Source organism: Pleurodeles waltl, chromosome 12 (genome assembly GCF_031143425.1).
Source record: "Pleurodeles waltl isolate 20211129_DDA chromosome 12, aPleWal1.hap1.20221129, whole genome shotgun sequence".
Lineage (NCBI taxonomy): Eukaryota > Metazoa > Chordata > Amphibia > Caudata > Salamandridae > Pleurodeles > Pleurodeles waltl.
The window spans coordinates 212814411-212834979 of record NC_090451.1 but is presented as its reverse complement, the minus strand read 5'-3'; the positions used below and the strand labels follow the sequence as shown (position 1 = coordinate 212834979).

The 20569-nt window shown below is 43.8% G+C and overlaps 1 protein-coding gene across 2 annotated transcripts in view; it reads left to right on the top strand.

Annotated features, from left to right (window-relative positions):
- The window catches only part of LOC138267591 (sulfotransferase 2B1-like), a 132813-nt gene that overhangs the window by 109560 nt on the left and 2684 nt on the right, over positions 1 to 20569 (top strand). Inside the window, exons 4-6 of one of the 2 annotated variants that reach the window (XM_069216654.1) lie at positions 8926 to 9020; positions 14256 to 14436; positions 15937 to 15969. In XM_069216654.1, the coding sequence (XP_069072755.1) occupies positions 8926 to 9020; positions 14256 to 14436; positions 15937 to 15969 (309 nt within the window). The remainder of the gene's footprint in view (positions 1 to 8925; positions 9021 to 14255; positions 14437 to 15936; positions 15970 to 20569) is intronic. The other variant, XM_069216655.1, reaches the window with a different exon arrangement.

Sequence of the window (20569 nt, the reverse complement as noted above, 5' to 3'; positions counted from 1 at the left end):
TACCCGAGTAAGGAATCGGAAATTGAATTTTGCCCTACCACACTAGCCAAAGGGACAACCCTACCCACTATAGACGAAGCATTAACAGAAGCAGAAAAGAGGCAGGTATACCGCTTGTTGCAGCAATACCACCAATTGTTTTCAGAAGACCCCGGTAGAACCACACTAATCCGTCATAAGATACGAACAAAACCCGACACAGTAGTCCGGGTCAGACCCTATCGCATCCCCGCAGCAAGGAAGCAGGTTATAGAAAATGAAATACAGAAAATGTTGACCCTAGGAGTAATAGAGCCCTCTACCAGTCCCTGGTGTTCGCCCGTAGTTCTCGTACCAAAACCTGACGGCACGGTCAGGTTCTGCATAGACTTCCGGAAACTTAATGAGAATTCGTTATTTGACACGTATCCAATCCCTAGGGTTGACGATGTCCTAGAGAAACTAGGAAAGGCGAAATATATGTCCACAATAGATTTAACCAAAGGATATTGGCAGATACCCTTAGCCCCCGAAGATAAAGAAAAAACGGCATTTTCTACCCAGTCCGGGCTGTATCATTTTACTGTATTACCTTTTGGGCTACATGGGGCCCCAGCCACTTTCCAAAGGTTAATGGATAGTATATTAAAACCTTACCCTGCTTTTTCAGCAGCATACTTAGATGATGTAGTTGTTTTTAGCGATACCTGGGTAAACCATTTAGACCATCTAAGCCAAGTTTTTAATGCACTCACCGAGGCTGGGTTGACAGCCAATCCCAAGAAATGTGTTATCGGGAAAACCGACATTTCATATCTGGGATACAGAATCAGTCAGGGAACACTTCAACCCCAAGCCCAGAAGGTGGACGCGATCTTACATGCCCCTCTCCCGAAAACTAAAAAAGACTTGCGCTCTTTCTTGGGCCTAGTAGGATATTATCGGCGTTTCATACCTCACTATTCCACTCTAGCCGCTCCCCTTACGGACCTCCTCTCCAAGTCTCATCCAAATCAGCTATTACCTTTCTCTGCTATTCAAACTTCCAGTTTTGAACGTTTGAGGAACTCTTTAACCAAAGAACCCATATTGTTATGCCCGGATTTTTCGAAACCCTTTCACCTTTACACTGATGCCTCCGATGTGGGGCTCGGGGGGGTTCTGACGCAGCCGGGAGCGGAGGGACTCGATCATCCCGTTGTGTATATCAGCCGCAAACTGGGCCTTCGGGAACGTCGTTTCCCCATAATAGAAAGGGAGTGTTTGGCCATTAAATGGGCCGTGGATTGTCTACAGTATTACCTGTTGGGCCGGCCTTTTGTACTTTTTACGGATCACGCCCCCCTCACTTGGCTTGCCGCTCATAAAGATACGAATGCCCAGATTCTCAGGTGGTTCCTTGAACTTCAACCATTCTCCTTTCAGGTCCGACATGTTCCTGGGAGTTTGCAAGTCCCGGCTGATTATCTGTCTCGCTTCCCGGTTTCCGATTCGGTCCTAGAACAGGACCTGTCTTGGGAAGGGGTATGTGACGGGGTAAACCCGATCACCGCGAGACAGGAGGCCGGAGATGACGTGTCGGACTCCTCTAACACGTCATCTCCGCGTCTCCCTGTTACCGGGGAGACGCGTCCCGAGGGAGGCCGGCGTCAGGACGTTACCAGGGAAACCTGGATAGGTTTCCCGACCCCGGATTGGCCAGAGAGGGACGTCGTCGCCGATGAAAAGCCGGTGGAGCCGGAAAGAGAGAGAAGGAAGGAGAAGGAGGAAGGAAACGGAGACGACGGAGAAGAAGACGGAGACGACGGAGAACGGAGGGAGACCGAGGCAAGGGACCCGACGGCAAGCGCAACGAGAGACCAAGAGAAGGAACACCACCTGGAGGACGGAGAACTGGAACCAGGAAGCCGTGTTGAACCCTACCGCAGGGAGGACCACTTCAACGCCCGCCACGGCCCCGGAGGGTCGTGGCTCACGAAGGTACGGTCCTTCTGGACCAATAAAGGGTGCACGGCAGGGAAGGGGACTGGGGAAGGAAACTAGGGAAGGGGTAGAGGGTAAATGGGGAAAAGAGGTGGGAGGGCACAAAAGAAGCACTAAGGGCACAATAACACGATAGTAAATTAGGAATAAGCACTTCCCTCTGTTCCACACAGACACCCACCCCTCCCCTTTGTTATCCACCCCAGTCTAAGAAACTTATTAAGAAAGACGTATCTCTTAACGTCCCACTTACCCTCGTTTTCCTCATTTCCTTTTCCGATATCCTCATGGGACGTCCGAGAGACTGACAGTACCTCCACCTAAAAGAGAAGAAAGGGGAAAGACACAGCATTTCCAAGAAGAACTTCGCAAGAGACTAAGAGCAACAACAGAACGAACTCCCACTTGATTTTTTTTGTTTTTTTTTGTTTAGAGAACAATAAAACACTTACCTGAGCACCATAACTTCTTGTTTCAGTTGTCCTCATCTCGTTCGGTCTGTCACACAACCCTTTCTGTTTAAGGTCTTTAGTAATGGACCGAGCAAGTACTTTTTGTCTTTTTTTTTTCTTTTTATTTTACAATACCAGGTACACCACCATTGTCCTGCCTGTTTAAAATATTTATAGGCCTGGGCTTCACACGTTTTCTTCATCCTCTGGCCCTCAAGAATACTGGCTTCTGACTCAGCTTTAGAGAATCTACTAGTCACTGCTTCAAAGAGAGTTAAATCCAAATAGCCTGAAGTTGGGTCATGGGCAAGCCTACACCCTGGGCCTACCAGAGTCTCCCACAGCATTGAACTGCTAACCATGCTGACACTGGCAGGGAAGAGTGCCTCCATGGCTGCCCTTTCGGCATGGCCAACAAGCCTCAAATATTAGCTCTCAAATGATGCTGGAACTTTCAGGCATATAGTCAGACCACAGTAGACTGTATGCTGAAAGCCGTTACATTAACATTGTTTCGTTATTTTTTAATCCAAAATTAAATATAGTGTCAGTGTTCTCCAGAGCCTCTATGCATGTGGCCTACCTTTTGATCTTTCGGGGCAGTGCAAATGAGCAAAGCCAGGCTAGGTGCCAAAGTAGTGAAGCAAAGACATGCCGTATTCAGTGTCAGTACTAGCAAATCTGATGTATGAAGTGCCAGCCACTATGACCAGGGGCGTACCACAGGCCCCTGCAGTGCATGGGGGGCCCAAAAATTCAGAGGGCCTCTAATCACCCTAAGCCAATGAATATCTGTGAGATATCTGAGACTCTGGGGTCCATCATTTTGTGTTGCACCACTGACTATGACAGGATAATAATATTAATTTATAAATGGCTACATCTGCAGGAGCAGCTATGCAATAAAAATTTACATGATGGTTATATAACCCACAAAAGGTAATTTGGGGCAAATAGAAGGTCAAGATAAAGTCCACAGGGGCACATGCAGTGGCTGCATAACAGAGTGCCATGGAAGTAGGCAAAATGGCCGACATACTCTTAGGTTGAGTAGTAAAAGACAGTCTGAATTGGGGTGGAGCGGGTCTCCAACAGACACCTTTGTCCTTAGAGCCATTCTTTCTCTTGCACTGATGATCACTATGCCCCTAACATGGAGTTGGGGTATCAAAGAAAGGAGACCATGAGCACTGAATGACTGCTGTGGTTTCTTCAGAGATAAATTAGATCCATGAAGTCTGGCACGGGTGTTTTGTGTAGGGCACACTATCATGGAAGGTGAGGTAATGAAATGGCTAGGCTTATTGCAGAATGTTCACACCTCCAGACTAAAGAGGTAGGTAATGAAGAGCAGGACAATGGGAGAAAGGACATGAAGGTGGGAAGTGTGCAATCCCTGACTAGAAGTGCAGAAGGTGGAACAGGAAGCGATCGATTGAGCACCCACTTTCCAGAGGAGGAATCATGAAGTTGCTAAACAGACAGTGCAGTATGTAGAAGGAAGATTTGGGATGCCCCCCTTGCCCAAGGTATAAAAGACAGGCTATGGTAGCTCCACACAGGGCATATAAATGGATTAAAAATATCTGTGAGGCCAAGGAAATAGCAATGGCCAGGTAAAAATATTCTTTCACAGGTTTTTGCAAGAGTATGAGTATGATCGGAGTGAGGAGCACCAGAAACATGTGAGCATGATAGACATTGTAACACAAGTTTGCATAAGGATAACAGCTGGAGCAAAGAGACAAGAAAAAGAGGATATCCTTCACAAAGTATTGAGGAATGAGTCTCATGGGGGGTAAAGACCCAAGAGAACCTAGGGTATTGTAAAGACACTGCAGCTCAGGTCTGCTTAAAGGTTAGACTAGACTAGGATCAATATGTGGGCTCATAGTGGGTGCCCTTGAATAAGTCCTTAGTGAAGCAGCTAAGGTTGCAGTAGAATGGTGGTTTAGGAGCTCCAAAACTGAGAAAAGACTGGGAAAAAGAGCAGTTCACTATAAAGCAGTATGCTCTTGGCCACACAAAAGCTGAGATCAATAATGATGTCCAAGAGGGTGTTAAAATGAGGTATGAGCAGAGGTGATTGGCCCCTGCAGATGAAAAAAAAATGTTGGTGAAGTGGGATGAAGAATGTAGGTGACCAGAGATTGATTGCTTGGAGAGAAAGAAACATAATGCTTGTGAGATTTCAGGGAATCGGGGAAACCATAACAGGGATAAGCTTAAAAAGCTGGGGCAGAAGAATGGATACACATCAGATAGAGAAGTGCCAGATAAGTGGTGGGTCTAGGGGACAAGCAAAGGAGAAAGACTGAGTAAAATTGGCAAACGTAAGAGGGAAAAGGGTAACTGGAAGCTCTTAAATTTCTTTAAGGTATGGACTCAAATGAGAGGAGCAGGTTGGACCAATATGAACAGCATGGATCTTTTTATTGGGTAATAAAAGGCAAGCAATGTGAGCATTCAATATGCCTACGTTTCCCCCACCATGATACAAATTGCACAGTGACAAACGTGAATGTGAAATGATAGCTATGAACCAGTAAGTCTCTGTTAATACAGGAAGGTGAGAGAGAGCTTACATGTGATTAAAGCAGCAGATTATGAAGAGGGAGAACTAGGGTGTCTTTGAGATAGGGACAAAAACATAAGGCCTTAAATGCTCACATCTTGCTTGGGGTGGATTAGAGAGAAAAAGGTGATCATGACCACTTGCCCTGAACTTGGTTGCTCATCATGGTGCTGCAATGCCCAAGCGAGATTGTATGATGGAACCACACATACAGGAACAACGCATGCCTTAACAACGCGATCAGAACCACAACCGCTTTGTTCCCACGCATGCCTTTAACACGCATGCTTTTACAACTAATTTTGTTATAAAATCTTGCCTACTAAAGGCATGTGTGGAAACGGCATGTGAAACTGCACGCGTTGCTGTATCATACAACTCCCCCACACGTCCTAAAGCGTAAAACAACCCTGCCCTTAATACCTAAATTACCCTGACCCCCCCACACCTGCCCTGAGCCCTTTAAAAAAAAAAAAAAAAACTATCCAACCCCCACCTGCCCTGAACCCTATTAAAAAATCCTACCCGGACCCCCACCCCTTCCCCATAAAACAAAACTACCCTACACCCCACCCATCCTGAGCCCTAAAACCTTTCCCCCTAAGTAAACTACCATGACCCACCACCCACCCATCCTGACCCCCCCAATAACTAAATTACCCCGACCCCCTACCCTTAGCCCTAAAACCTTCCCCCCTAAGTTAACTACTCTGAGCCCGACCCCCCACCCACCCCAAGCCCTTAATCCACCCCTACGACTAAAAACTACCCCCAACCCTGCCCCAGCCCCACTTACCTCACCGCGTCCTCTCCTGATCCACTCTGCCTTTTTGTGTGCCTTAACCACCAATATGCTTAGTTTGGCACATGCGTGGTTAAGGCACATAAAAAGGTAGACGTTGTTCCGGCAAGCGTGGTTACGCTTGCGTGGGAAACGTCCGTGCTGTTTATGATGCGTTGTTCAGGACTTTCCCCCCCAAGCAACAATATGCCGGTGAAGAAGAGAACACAAGCCAGGCAGGTTAGCACTACACATTTTTTCAGGTGTGGGAATAGCACAGCACCTGCATTATATAGTGTAGTTTACGGATTATAGGCCTTACTTTGCAGAGAGTGGGATAGGCTACAGGAGGGGGAAGAAAATGTGGATGGTTATTCCGATTCTGGTGCCAGGAGATATGAGGGAAGGCTGCATGTTACACAAACAAACGTGTAAGCAGGATTTGGGAGTGATTCATGGTCAGTGAATGGATGCAGTATTATGGAATGCAAGTGGTTTGTTGAAAGAATGGGATGAAGGAAAGAGACGGGGCTGTTGGGCGTTCTGTTGCAGTGTTTGGTGTTGGAGGTCTTGAAAAGTCCTCCTTTGTGCTTTGATTCCCTTTATGCACAAAGATGTGTGCATGGTGTAATTTTCCACCTCTATAGTGTTGAGGGGTAGGCAAGGAAAATAATATTTTAGTCACCGCAACGGCTTGGCTGTTTTGCAACATAGACAGGGGTCAAGGTGATAGAAGTTACTGAGATGACCTACTGCAGTGGTTCCCAACCTTTTAACTTATGTGGACCCCCACTTTATCATTACTGGAACCTGAGGATCCCCACTGAATCATTATTGGAATCCAGGGACCCCCCACTGAGTCATTACTGAAAGCCAGGGAAAAGCCAAAACAATGTTGATGATTTGAAATGCAAAACAATACCCCAAAAATGCAGAAACATTCATCAAACACATTCCCAAATAACACATTATATTTGATTTGCAAACAAATATAAAAAAAAAATATAGAAATGTAATTTTAATAGGAAGGTTGGAGCTTTTCTAAATTCAATTGAAGCCACCCATCTATACTATATTCTGTTTGATGCACCTGCACTGCTCCTACGGATCAGTCTTAGGATACTAATTTAATTTTTAGCCTCCAACTTCAAATTCCTTGACCTATAGAGTACTTTTTAAAATTTTCTGTTGTACATTTAGCCAATTTATGTATATACACTTTATTAAACTGGTAATATTATTTAATTTCAAAGCACTCGCGGACCCCGAGGAGGCTTTGCGGACCCCCAGGGGTCCCCGAACCACAGGTTGGGAATCACTGGCCTACTGGATATTACGTTACTTTCTGTCCTATTTGTTTCCTCCCCTTCACCCGGAGGACTCTTACGTCTAATTGAACATTAGGGCGATATTTTGTGGTTATCAAAAGAATCTTCCGTGAAAGATTAGGGAGGGGTGGCAATGTTTTATTTTTTTGTCCTGGGAGCAATGGAGGGTATTAAAGGTGGGGATTCAGAAAAAAAACAACTGGAATGGCACTCTGGAATATAGATTCAGGGAGTTATTATGGGTGTGAGGGCACAAATAACATCCGGTCAGAGCTTTTATGAGTCACAGTTTAAATCGCCAAGTGAAGGAAAGTTAATAATATTTTTAAAGTGTTTTGAGTTTTTTTTATGGGTTTATGGGTTGCATGAATACAAAGCTATCTAATAAGGCAGCCCTGATATCATGAACGATAAGCGTTGCTGCTGGAGGAAGTACAGATCCTCTTGAGGAAAAGGATCGTAGGTCACAGGCAAACACTGATCTAGTGGCTGGGCAGCAGACCTGCCAACTTCAAGAAAAATCTCACAGTGTGAGGATGGGACGGGTCTTTGGAGGGGCGTGACCTTGTGCCAAGAAGCACCTAAGAGGCACTTTTGCCCCCATCCCCAGCCAGGCCCCAAACCCCTTCCTCTAAAATAATAAATACAAAATAAAAAAAAGCTTGCTGAGGCTGTTGCCAATGTTCTGGGGTGTTTTAACACCCATTAATGGATTTCAGCAGTTAAAAGCCTTCAAATACTAGCTGAAAAACACTGTTTCCAGTGGTTTTCACCTCGTTTTCGCTGCCACCGTGTGGTATTGGCTGCTCACCAGATGTCCGTGTGATGGGAGCCATATCATATGTCACACGGTGGGACCGTGTAAGTTGGCAGGTCTGGGGTAGGCATGCAGAGGAGCAGGAAGTCCAGCTAAGGATGGAATGATAGGATCATAAATAACAATGGTCCGATTGCTGAACAGGCTTGCTGGAGTACTGAGGTCAGAAAACAACCAGTGGTGTGTTAGACACCCTTGGTGCAAGTAAGTTAACCGGCATTATGGAGCGCCTATTCCTTCAGTCAGAAACATCAGTAGTGGTCCAGTGTTCAGGTAGGCTTGGAAGCAGAGCAGTTGAGCTAACAGTGAGAAAGACTGGTATAGTTTAGTATAAAGTGATAGGCCAGCAATTTTGGTAGTGGACCTGTAGGTCCAGACAAGGAAGAAAGTATGGCAGAACGTAGATGCTCATCAGAAGGGGAGTTAGAACCAAAAAGTGGGTTGATATGCTTTTTGGTATGCACTTTAATAGAGACAAAGATGCATCAGGTGGATACTTATAATTTGAAGTGCGTAAGACGATGGGGCAGAGGAAGTGATGTTGTGACTTCTGTCCTTTTGTATTAATAAAGGGACATTTTATCAATGGTAAGGCAAGTCCACAGCTCATTCGCAGCATCCTCCAAGGAAGAAATTACAACAGACACTTGTTCTAAACTTCTCACTTTAGGAGGACATAGTCTGTGAAATGGAAGAATTCCTGAATAAAACAGGAAGAAAACATCTGCCTCGTTCTTGGATAACCACCAGAAAATACAGAGGGCTAATAATGTCAGTGCCTGTCGCAAATACTGCAGCACAAAGACGAAACTACCCACTTACAAAAACTTAGAAAGACCAATACCAAAGTAAGTCGTCTAGGTAGTTTTATGTTTTTGATTTCTTTCGTTTGGCAGAGCTTCCCAGATTTGCCATGACGGTACAGTATTTTGTGATGTAGTGACATGCTCGGCACTTGCTGGGTCTGTTGAAAGTATAATTTACATATTTTCCGTCCTTTCATGTTTCAGTGCATTTTGGCTCCTGGTTCGAACACGTGAAGGGATGGTGGAGTCACAGGGAGGAAATGGAGCTGTTGCACATGAGTTACGAGGATATGAAGAAGGTAGGGGAAACACATGCTTGTGCAGAAAACAAAATTAAAAATAATGAAACAACACAGGGATTTCTGGGATGGTCTTTGACTTCCCACACAAAAAGCAAAAATCATCATTCAAGTTCCTCCACCTGGAGTTTTGCAATGAAGTAAACAAAAACGTGATGGGTGGGATGTTTGAATTAATATCAGCCACTGTTAATTACTGGGGCTGCATCCCAGTCCATCATTTTTTGACCATTATGCCACCTCAGATTAGAATCAGCCATATGTAAATCAGCCTTGACCCTGTTCCAGTAGGAGCAGTCCAACAAGAGCTACCAAGTCAGGTCCTCTATGAACCAGAACACTAGCAACCCAAGATCACTGCAACCGAGCTGGGGCTTTTCAGTCGGGTGCAGTTTGGCTCCAGTTCAGGGAGGACCTGGCCTGGCAATTAGGGCTAGTTTATTTCTACTGAAGCAGCGTCCAGACTGATTTGCATATGGCTGGGTCCAAACCAAGGCAGTGTGGTGTGCAAAATAACGATGGATAGGATGTGACCAGGCTTGCGTGCCGTGCTCACTGTGTCACTAGAACCAAGTGACACCTGACTGAAGAGCCCAAATTTAGGGTGGATCTGGCCTGGCCCTTGTAATTACCATAAGCCAGGATTAATTCAAGCATTAGACACATCACTTTTTTGTATACTTCAGTACAGCTGGAGGTAAGCAGTGAAGGAGGAACTGCACACCCATTTCTTCTAGTGAGGAGAGACCTAGCCAGTGACTGCCAAACACCTTGATTACAAGCTTCCATAAGAGGGTAAAGCTCGCACCACCGTGAGGAACAAGTGCAAGCATATGAAAGCAAAATAAGATGAAGATAAAAGAAAATGTGCATCTTCAACATGTGGAAACCATACACTTGTAATAAAAAGTAAAAAAAAAATAATCACACATAATTTCAATAGAACCGATATAATGCGTAGAAAAGGTACAGAAACCCTTTAATACACATGAAAGGATATTCCTATTGGTACAAAGGAAAGGTACATGAGAACAGGTGAAAAAATAATTAAAAAAAGAATAATGAAAGAAAAGAAGTATTGACAAAATACAGCACACCAGCGCTGGCACCGAAGTGCTCTTTTGCACATGTGATCAGGCAAAATATTGCCACTCAAGACAAAATAGCCAAAGGCTGACGTGTGTTGATATATTTCACCATTTTGTATGTAATAGTATTTTTTTTTAATTTATTTATGATTTTTGATTACATGAGGCTGGTAAAACAGCTACGGCGGCCTGTGCGATACCAGACCTATAAATGGCACAGGGTGCTAAATATCCTGACCAGTGCAGAGGATAGAGGGACCAGGGACTACCCATTAGCTCCTTTGGTTTGTTCTCATGCTGGGTCACCCAGGTTATCCTAATTCATATTCTCTCTTCATTTTAATAATTTCAATCAGATACGTGTTGTACAAAATATATGAACTATTTACAAATCACGGCAATACAGTTAATACAGATTACCTTTAAGTGCTTTAAAATACCTAAATCAATCAGTAAAACAATACCAGAATATATTATTCCCTCAAAATATACCTTTTGCACTTGGTCTCCCAACCACATAACCCACCACAAGTCATGGTCTTTGTGCCTTCCCTACCAGACCATTCACAGTGCGCAGGGGAGCTGCCAAGCTTCTTATGCCTAAATCTGTCTAGGCCTACGGCTGGCTTATCAGCTCCAGGGGTCAAGCATTCACCAGGGACCCAGTATCCAGGACCACCCTCCAGGTTGGTGCCTCTGTAGAGGTGACCCACCAGGTTTGATCTACCTCTAAAGTCCAAAGTGCCAAGTGACTAATGTGTCAGACCATTCCTTCTTTCAGAGTGGTGGGCAACAAAGTAGTCACACAACAGTATTTGCGAGCGATTGAGGATGGACCTATTGCTCTTGCCCACCAGGGATACTCTTGGGCTTCCTGCTGGGTCTAGAACCAGTCATTGAGGGACCCCATCTAATCAACCCCCACCTTGGTCTCCTCCCCCACAAGTGTGCACACCCCTGCAGGCGCTAAGAACCACTTACCCTGTAAGATTCCTCTTCTGAAGACACTCCACCTCGACTGTCTCATTGTGCTGGAACATTCTAGACTTGTGGTTCTTAACCCATGGACCGAGGACCCCAGGCAGTCTGTGAGGCCTTCCTAGAGGGTCAGTAATTGTGTTACAAAATTCAACATTAAAATTCATACATTAAAATTAATAAAGTGTATACAAATACAGAAGCAAACTTAAAAATGTGAGTCTTGTCTATATTTTGTGTGAATTAAACACAACATTCCCACATTTGAGCTTTTCCCGGTGTATACTTGTTTTAGTATTTGTGAGTATTGTTTTGGGGTTCAAATCATAGAAATTGCTGGGGACCCCAGCATGCAATAATGACTCGGTGGAAGTCCTCAGAATCCAATCATGATTCCGTGGGGGTCCACAGAAGTCAAAAGGTTTAGAATCACTGTTCTAGACCAAGCAGGGTTCAAGAACACCATTCCATCCACCTAGCTTCTCTTAATAAGAGAACGCTTTCCCACCGCACTGGTGCATGTGCAGCACTCCTGTCTGTGGAAGGCATCAGGAGCACCCACACTGCTCTCTCTTCGTATAAATAATGCCATTCACTGCAGTGACTCAGTCAACTACACTCACTCTGTATGGAGGGGTGATAGAGCGGTCCGTAGTAATAATTTACCTGTATTCGGACGCTCTTTAGGCCGATGAATCTTTTGACTAAGTGGAACTCTCCGTACTCTTAATCAATCAATTTTCCTTAAATCAATAATCAATAACGAACATAAGCAATACCCTGATCAACATAACACTTAACAATTAATCCAGAATACATTTCGGCGAACCCTGACCTTTCAGTCAGGAATAAACAACCCATGTTAATTCAAAGTTAGTGAATTTATTTCCCTATATTAACAAAGCTAGCACAATATAGATATGTCTCAACACCAAATGATAAACATAAATGAACATTAATAGCTGTCCATAGCGGCGAAACAGGTGCAATCTATGTAGCATTTGAATCACAAGACATTCGATAATAGCAATGCAAATCACTAATACTATGATCTGTAACGAGCTAATTGCATACATTTAGTCAGCATAACAAGGTCTCAAATTGCATCGTGCAACAGAAGGAATCCTCATCTAACCTCAAATTAGCATCGGCATGTGGGACTTCATGCAAAAACAATTTAGCAACATTAATTTAGAAAAACTCCTAACTAGGGATCTTGTCAAAAATCAGCAGTTGGTTACCTAAAAGAAACACAATGCAATTGTACAATTTCCTTTCATATTTACCAATTTCAATCAGCATTCAAGGAAGTCTTCGTCTCACAGGTACCGTTTCTCGATCAGCATGGGTACCGTTTCGATCAGCATGGGACGGGGCAAAGGGGCAGGGGTGGACGGGGCAATTGCCTCACGGCGGCAAGGTAAAACTACTACTTCATGCAAGGGGATCAAAGTTAAAGTCTCTAGGGCAAGAATCATTTAAAGTCTCTTTCTCTCGATTAGAGAAAGCATCAGAGTCTCCTTCAAAATGGCGTCGCAGCAAGGTGGGCCATAACAGCTACGAAATGACGCAATGTCGGGCAATAGCTGGTAATGGCTAATTTCTTCTCGTGCACCTGGTTTTTATAGACAACAGTTCAAGTCCAGTAGGGTCTTCCATTGGAGGGTTCATAGGTTAGCTTCAAATTGTCCAATCAAAAACAACAGTTCTCAAGCTTTTACTTAAGCATACATTATCCTTGGAGATGGGTACGCAAGTTGCAACATTTTATACCAATTAGCTCACTTTCAGAGCCTCCATTGTCCGCACCTGCAGATTGACCTTGGAGTAAAGAGAAAAATGCCAAGCTGGCACGAAACTTTAAGATAAGCATGTGAACGATCTCAGTGGAAAAGTACAGCTTCAAGCAAAAATACACGTTTAATAGCACATTGGAAAAATACGAGCATCTAAACCGTGAGACCAGGCAACTAGGCCGAAGCCTGCACTAAAGTAATGCTAAGCTAAAACATTTCAAACAAGCAAATCATACCACACGTTTACGATTATGTCGGATTAGTGCAATTCTAATACATTACGTTATATAAAGCACGCTTATAAATGTTGGCAAACTACTCTAAGGGCACATTTTGTCCCCGTACAATCTTTATTAGTTCGGTTAAAGTCACACATGATTATTTCAACACTACGTTTAAGCGCTAATAAATGTAAAACCTTCATTTCTGCTTCATCAGGGGCAACTATCGCCCTATTTGTTATAATAACAAATAATGTCCACAATTTACGTTTTTGTGGATAGGCTGGTTAATGAGTAGTTTGCAGTAGATTTGACCCCTTATCCGCCACAGTACGCCATCAGTCTTCCAAAAAGAAATACACTTTGGTGCTCAGTTAGAGTAGGGTGCTAAATCCAGGTCTCATACCCAAGTCTGACGGTATAATTTCTGCATTTTTGATGTGCAGCGTTCAGCACCCAGCCACTGCAAAATACTTGACAATACATGCAGGTAAATGTGTGATATTACCACAGCTTCTGTAGCTCAAGGTTTACCATACACATTAGTACGGGGCAATTAGATTGTCATTAATGGCAGTTACTAATGTGCATATTCCTATAACATCTGAAATCATATATAGCAGCAGTCACAGGGACCTGGCAGCATGCACTGCATATTTTGAGAATTGTTGCGATTATGGGTCTTTCAAAGAATCACATCTCGACCATATTACTTTTCTAATTCCAAGAACATCTAAATCAGTGTCTCGGGTACAAATACCTACTACATCGATTCATGTTCATACCTGCTCTAACTGCCTTACTCTAACGGCCTTACTCTAAAAGAGGGCCTTAACCTGATCATGTCCTCCCCCATAAAACCTTTATCAGGTACAGGTATGGACGTCATGACTTACCCAAGCTCATAGATGTTTTGTAACAGATTGGATGGGATTATGATGTCCTTTGGTAAGGGAAAAACACCTCTTGTTGCGTAGAAATGCCATACTGCTTATGCTCAGCATGTGCATTATTGCCACCACTGGTAGTTTTCACTTAGGTCAATACGAAATGTTGATGAATAGATTGTCGCTTCCCTCCAGCACCCTGTCTTCTGAGCATTGTCTAAAACCAAGAGAGTAAAATATACATGTGACCTCTATCTGTTTCCAGGATCTCCGCAATTCCATCGATAGGGTATGTGAGTTTCTTGGCTGCCCAATGTATCCAGAGGAGTTGGAGGGCGTTGAGCAGCACTGCACCTTTACCACCATGAGCAAGAACAGTATGGTGAATTACACTCTGATAGCACCTGAGATCTTGGACCACAACCAGGGACAATTCATGAGAAAAGGTAAGCAACAGACAGCAGAAAGCATCTATGGTGATTAGGGACTACCTGGTAGCCTCAAGCCGGTCTGGGGGATGCTTTGAGCAACCAGCAGGATAAAGTACACAAAACTTCCTGCACTAAGATGCAGTTGTAGAAATAGATTCTTACCTTCGGTGAAGCTAATAAGGAATGTGAACACAAAGTAAAGCAACCATAAATGAGCAGGGCATTAACACAAAGGCCTTTTATACAGCTTCTTGGTCCGGCAGTAGCCACACATAGGGAATGGTCTAGTCACCCTTGCCATTTATTGGTATTGAAAGGGAATCCTAGCATAATCAGTGAAAAGGTTCAGTAACCTATTGCTCAACTTTTGGCATCAAAATGCTTTCAGAATGGAAACTGTTCTGGGGGTAGTTAGACGTTTTTAGCAGGCTTGCATACAGTGAAGTAGCTGAGAGGTTCCAAGTGAAAAGTGCTGCTGTACAGGTACCATTCTTTCTGTGCCCCTTGCTATTCACCCTAATGATGTGCAGGTGTTAAATGAATGCAATTATACGGTCTTGATTCAGAAATCGACATTCATAACTTTGGGTCAATATCATTGACATTAGATAGGATGGGTATGGGTAGCAGCGGATGCTGGCACCTGCTTGCTATTTAGAACCCATGACACTGCTCTCAAGAACCGTAGTTTTGGTGACATGAAGTCAGTGACTAGGTCAGAAAGTATAACAGGCAATAAAAACCCCGATTACTTTCTGTAGTTACACTTCTTGCATAAGCAAATAGAAGACATTTAAAGACAAGGGATCAACCATGTGATGCAATTATGGACCATACAGGGTGTGCCGCCACCTCCCCTTTTCAGTGAATAGACATTCATGGACAATATCCCAATCCCTTGTTTCAGTTATTTGTTGAGCACAGGATTAACTTTGGAAAAGAGGGTATTGTTGCCAAATCCTGGGCAATATGAGGGACAAACAAGAGGAAATTTGAGAAGGGAATGACGACAAGCTGAGGTTGAGGGACATAAAGGAAGCATGCGCTCTTTGTTTAGCTCTTTAAACGTAAGGGAGCAGAGGCAAAGGGCCCTAGTGAGCAGTGGCAGAGGTGCTCCTTGAAGAAGTGTCCTACGAGTTCTTTCCTGAAACGCAGAAGGGTAGGAGGGGAGGGATTCCAGTACTGACTACTTCCCAAATCTGAGGGCGCAGATGGACAATATTTGCCTTCACAAAAGAAAATGTACAGCTAAGGTCCATTAGCGCTCCTGTGCTTTTCTAAAGCACAGCACAGGCATTCTATAGATAGTACTAGTGAATCTTCGCAAACATATTTGCATAACGCTGTGTGTATCAGAAGGGTCATTACTGTATTCTAGAAGTAATGTAAATTAACATAAAAGATGTTTTATGTCATTCAACTAAATTGTACTCATTTTATCCACCCTGTGAATGGACTCCATTGGGCTGAATGGACTACACTGGCATTTGAATCTGCGACCATTTGGAAAAACAGAGATTCCTACAGTGAATATATTACACCACCAAGGTACCAAACCCAGTCCGAATTCTGTCTATGCAAACCTGGCAGGCAAATAATGTCTCAATTAATATTACACTCATTGTCCACGTGTAACATCTAACCAGGCTAAAGAGGGTGACTTCAGGAGATGTATGTATGTATGAATATGTGCTAGTTGTAAAGTATTAGTACTCCTAGAAAGGTGGTGTGGTGCTGGCTGAGTGGGATAGGTAACAGTGAGGTACAAAATAGCAACAAAGATAGAAGTGTTAGACCTGGCATCCTTGGCGTGGATTTCCTACTAACTTTTTGTCTTCAGAACTTTGCCGACTCCATTTTTGCTGGCCTCGGTACTCTGCACACTTTACAATCTCTAGCCAGTGCTAAAGTGCTCTCTTTAAAACATGTTAGTTTAGCTTGGCATATTGAATTTACTTGTAAATCCCTAGTAAAGTGACATTGCCTGTGCCCAGGACCTGTAAATTAAATGCAACTAGTGGGCCTGCAGCACTGATTATGCTACCCATTTAAGTAGCACTTTAAACATGTCTCAGGCCTGTCATTGCTGCCTATGTGTGTGCAGTTTTAACCTGACATGTCAACCTGGCAAAGTAAACCCTTTGCCAGGCCCAAACTTGCCTTTTTAGTACATGTACGTACCTCTGGACAGCCCAGAGGGCAGGGTGCAATGTATTTTAAAGTTAGGGCATGTACTGAGGTTTTGCATGTCCTGGTAGTGAAAAACATTTAAATTAGTTTTCACTCCTGCAAGGCCTACCTGTCCCATAGGTTAACATTGGAGTTGTCTTATTACATTTTATAAGTGTAATTTCCAAATGGGGATAGGTACGCAATTCATGTTTGGTGTCTCTGGAATCGTAATTTACAATCCTAACCTATGGTGAAGTGGTATTTTAAATTACAGTTCTGAAAATGCCACTCTTAGAAAGTTGGCATTTTCTTGCCTTTGCCATTTGGTGCCTGCAGCCTGTCTCTGGGTCACGACTGGGTGTTGGTGACAGTTGGGCTTTGTGTATTCCTCCTAGACAGCCACACACAATGGAGAGGCTTAGGTGTGATTGAATGGGCCATCACTGGCAGGATGAGAGGGAGGAGCTAGCCTCACTTACACATTAATAGGCTGTGTCCTGTCTCTACACAAAAGGCTGCATACCCCCTGTAGTTAATCTGTAGCCAGGGCCAGGAAGGCATGGCATCCATTCACATCCACGGCATGCCTCTAGAAGCTTCTCCCCACTTCAAAGGCACAACTAGTTATAAATAATGGACCTCAGGCACCAACTCTTCAGTACACTTTTGGACCTGTGGATACTCTGTCAGGAAGAAGGACAGATGTGCTGCTGAAAGGACTGCCACTCTGCTGGACTGCTGTTCTGAAGGACTTCTGCCCTGCTTTTCTGATCTGCTGCCCTCTTGCTTGGGTGAGAAGGACTGGATCTGCATCTCTTGAACCCAGAGTGACTCCAAGGGCTAGTTAGCTTGCCTCCTGATCTAAAGCCTTAGGGACAGAACAGGCTTCTAACAACCTTGCGCCTGCACCTCGAGTCTGCCATTTGAGGGCTACCCTGCCAAGTGGTGCCACCCCAGTCCTGGACCCTTGAAAATGGGCTTATGGTGCTCTGCCAACCTCTGTCGATGTAGCAGAACTGATGCATCTCCTCTGCTGGATGGTGGAAGCCTAATCAGAACTGACATCTCCTCTGCTGCGTGGATTGGACCTGTCACAAAGACCCACATCATGTCTGCAGCCCGCAAAGTCTTTGGAAACACCACTGCATGATGCATCTTCAGCGCAGGCTCTCGCATCACTCGTCAACCACTGCCTTGACGAGAATGACAGACACTGCACTGCAGCTTCACAGCTTTTCGAAACCGATACATTGCCCTGCCTGTGCACCGTAAGCCCCATCGACTGAATCCTCAATCACACAGGCCATTGCATCGCAGCCTCGCCACATCTTGGAACCGACACATCACTTTGGCTGCACAACGCATCTTTATTGCAGATTCTTACAACACTCTGCAAACCAGAATGTAAGGTACTGTGTTCAGTGGGCATAGGTAGGTCCCTGCAGCTGGCCCATGGTCCATCGTGGTTGGCCTGACCTTGTGACTCTTTTCCGGTCCTGCGCCACCAGATGTCCACCATTTGCACTTTGTGCTTTTTGGAGCTATTTTCGCTGAAATCTTTAAAAAATGCATATTTCCGTTTCTACTGATTTAATTTTGGTTGTTGTGATCTTGTTTTATTTATTTAAGGAAGTTCTATTTTTTAACTTGGTGTTGGATCATATTTGTTTTTGTATTTTCGCTTTATTATTGCTTGAAGCATTGCACAAATACTTTACACCTTGCCTGTAAGTAACACCTCACTGCTCTGTGCAAAGCTACCAGACAGCGGAGCACATGTTAATTTAGGACTGGCTTGTGCCTCACCATGACAAGGATTGTGGTTTCTGCTTGACCGGGGCCCACCTCCCCAGTTAACCAACAACACAATTTCTCACAAAAGGCAACACGAAAAGAGTGTCCTCCCTTCTGCGCATTTGCAGCACTGTCAAAATTGGAACAAGAAAAAGAGGCAGAAATCTGGCCCTTTAAACTTACACCACAATCATTTTTAAAGACCAGAATTTTACCATTTTTGGCAGAAGAGACACACATACTCCTCTCTTGAGGCCAGTGCATAGCGTACTAGAGGTTGTTGCTACGGCCCACTATCATGACATCATCCTTCAGATTTGCATTTCATGCAATAAGGATTGTCCATTCCTATTCCTCTCTCATGCACCCCTGCAAAAGAGAACCCTCCGGGATGGATGAGGCAACCCCAGAGGTTCAAGGTAGATGCTGACGAGGCACGAATAAAGATAGGCGCCCTCAGAAATCCCACAAGTCAAGATGTGCATGTCAGATGAAAAAAGAAGTAGTGCCGCCACCACCAGGGATTGGTCTGCTAATATGAATCAAAAACACTGCTGGTCCGATCCTCCTCACTGACGAACTACAGATGGTTATGCAAGATGACATGGTCAGAGGTGTCAAATTTCACTATGGATCATAGAGTTAAAGCAGTGACCCGGCATCCATCAGCTGGAGGTCACCAAGCGCAACTAGCAGGTATGAATAAGTACATCAAAATAGTATAAAATCCTCCTAACCATCCACATGACTGTCACCCAAAAGGTTTGCCTCATTGAACCATCTACAAGAGCTTGGGTGAAATCTTTATGGATCCGCTGAATCAGTGATGACTTCTACAACATGATGAAATTCATCACCTGCTTCAGGGGAAGTCCGAACCTCACAAGAAACGAACTGTCCAGATTGTGATCTGCCTAATGTTTGTAACACAACCAGACAAGGGCCTAAGAAGAAACTCAGTGTCAATTGCATGATTAGATTACTAAATGGAGTCTAGGGTAAAAGCAAATCCACAAAAGTTGGACTTGGCAGATCACATACCAAGATCCTGAGGGTTTGTCTTCTGGCGAAACAGCTTTGCAAAACTTCAAGACTTATGACTCAAAGAAATTGGAGAGCAGACCAACAGAGTTTGGGTACAAGTATGACTAGGCGTCTTTGCTATAGATTTACCAAGTTCTTTTCTAAAAATGTATTTCTCCTTAGTGCTGGACAGGCTAATACAATCATAATAATTAATTCGAGGCAGGCACAATTGAGACTTACACATTCTGCGTTGAGTACAATATTGTCCTCCAAATTCAAATCCCACATTTTTTGTCAGTGGCATTTACCCAATTTCATCAAAGCTCTTTCTGCAGCAGACTCTGGAGGCAACTAGGTAGCAGGCAGAGAGTGAAGCTGCCATATTTGATGTTTTTTGTGTTTCTGCAAGGATTGCAGACATTTGGCAATTTTACAACCATAGTCAAGTTGGTAATGTGAGATTTTAATTTACAAAACAGATGAAATAATACTTTCACGTTCTAGACACACGTGGGGAAAGTGCAGACAGACAAGGGAACTTGAAAGATTAAAAACAACATTTACCATCCAAGTTTGGTTAAAGTTTAAATCAAAAAGATTGTGTGTGTACTTGGCACACTCCATGATGGATAATATAAACACTATCATTTTCTCTGATTATTGAATAATTTCAAGGTATAAGCAATGCATTGTCCTTGTTTTATTTTAACTGAGCAGACATTTCTTTGTAGCACTCAACTCCTGAAACATGATCATATGTGCTCAATTTAATATCTATCTTTTTCACGTAGACATACCGGACTATGATATGAACTGTTTATTGAAATAATCTAATAAAGCAATTAAAATACTGTGTATAACAGCCTTAAGAGTTCCATAAGGTAATGGTTTTGCTTTGCAATTTATAAACCTCTTTGCAGAAACAAGACATCTTTTCTTCATAAACTTTCTAATGTCCCATGGCGGTGGACAAGGATGGTGATGTTGCCCAGATTGCTGTACTTTTTGTGAACCTTACCATCACTATACCAGAGATGGTCTTTAGAACATTGAACACTCTGACAGAACTAATCTAGGCCACAGGACGTCACCCCATCAGCCTCCACAAACTACAATTGCCCACGGATGAGGGGGGAATGGAAGTTCCTCACTTTCA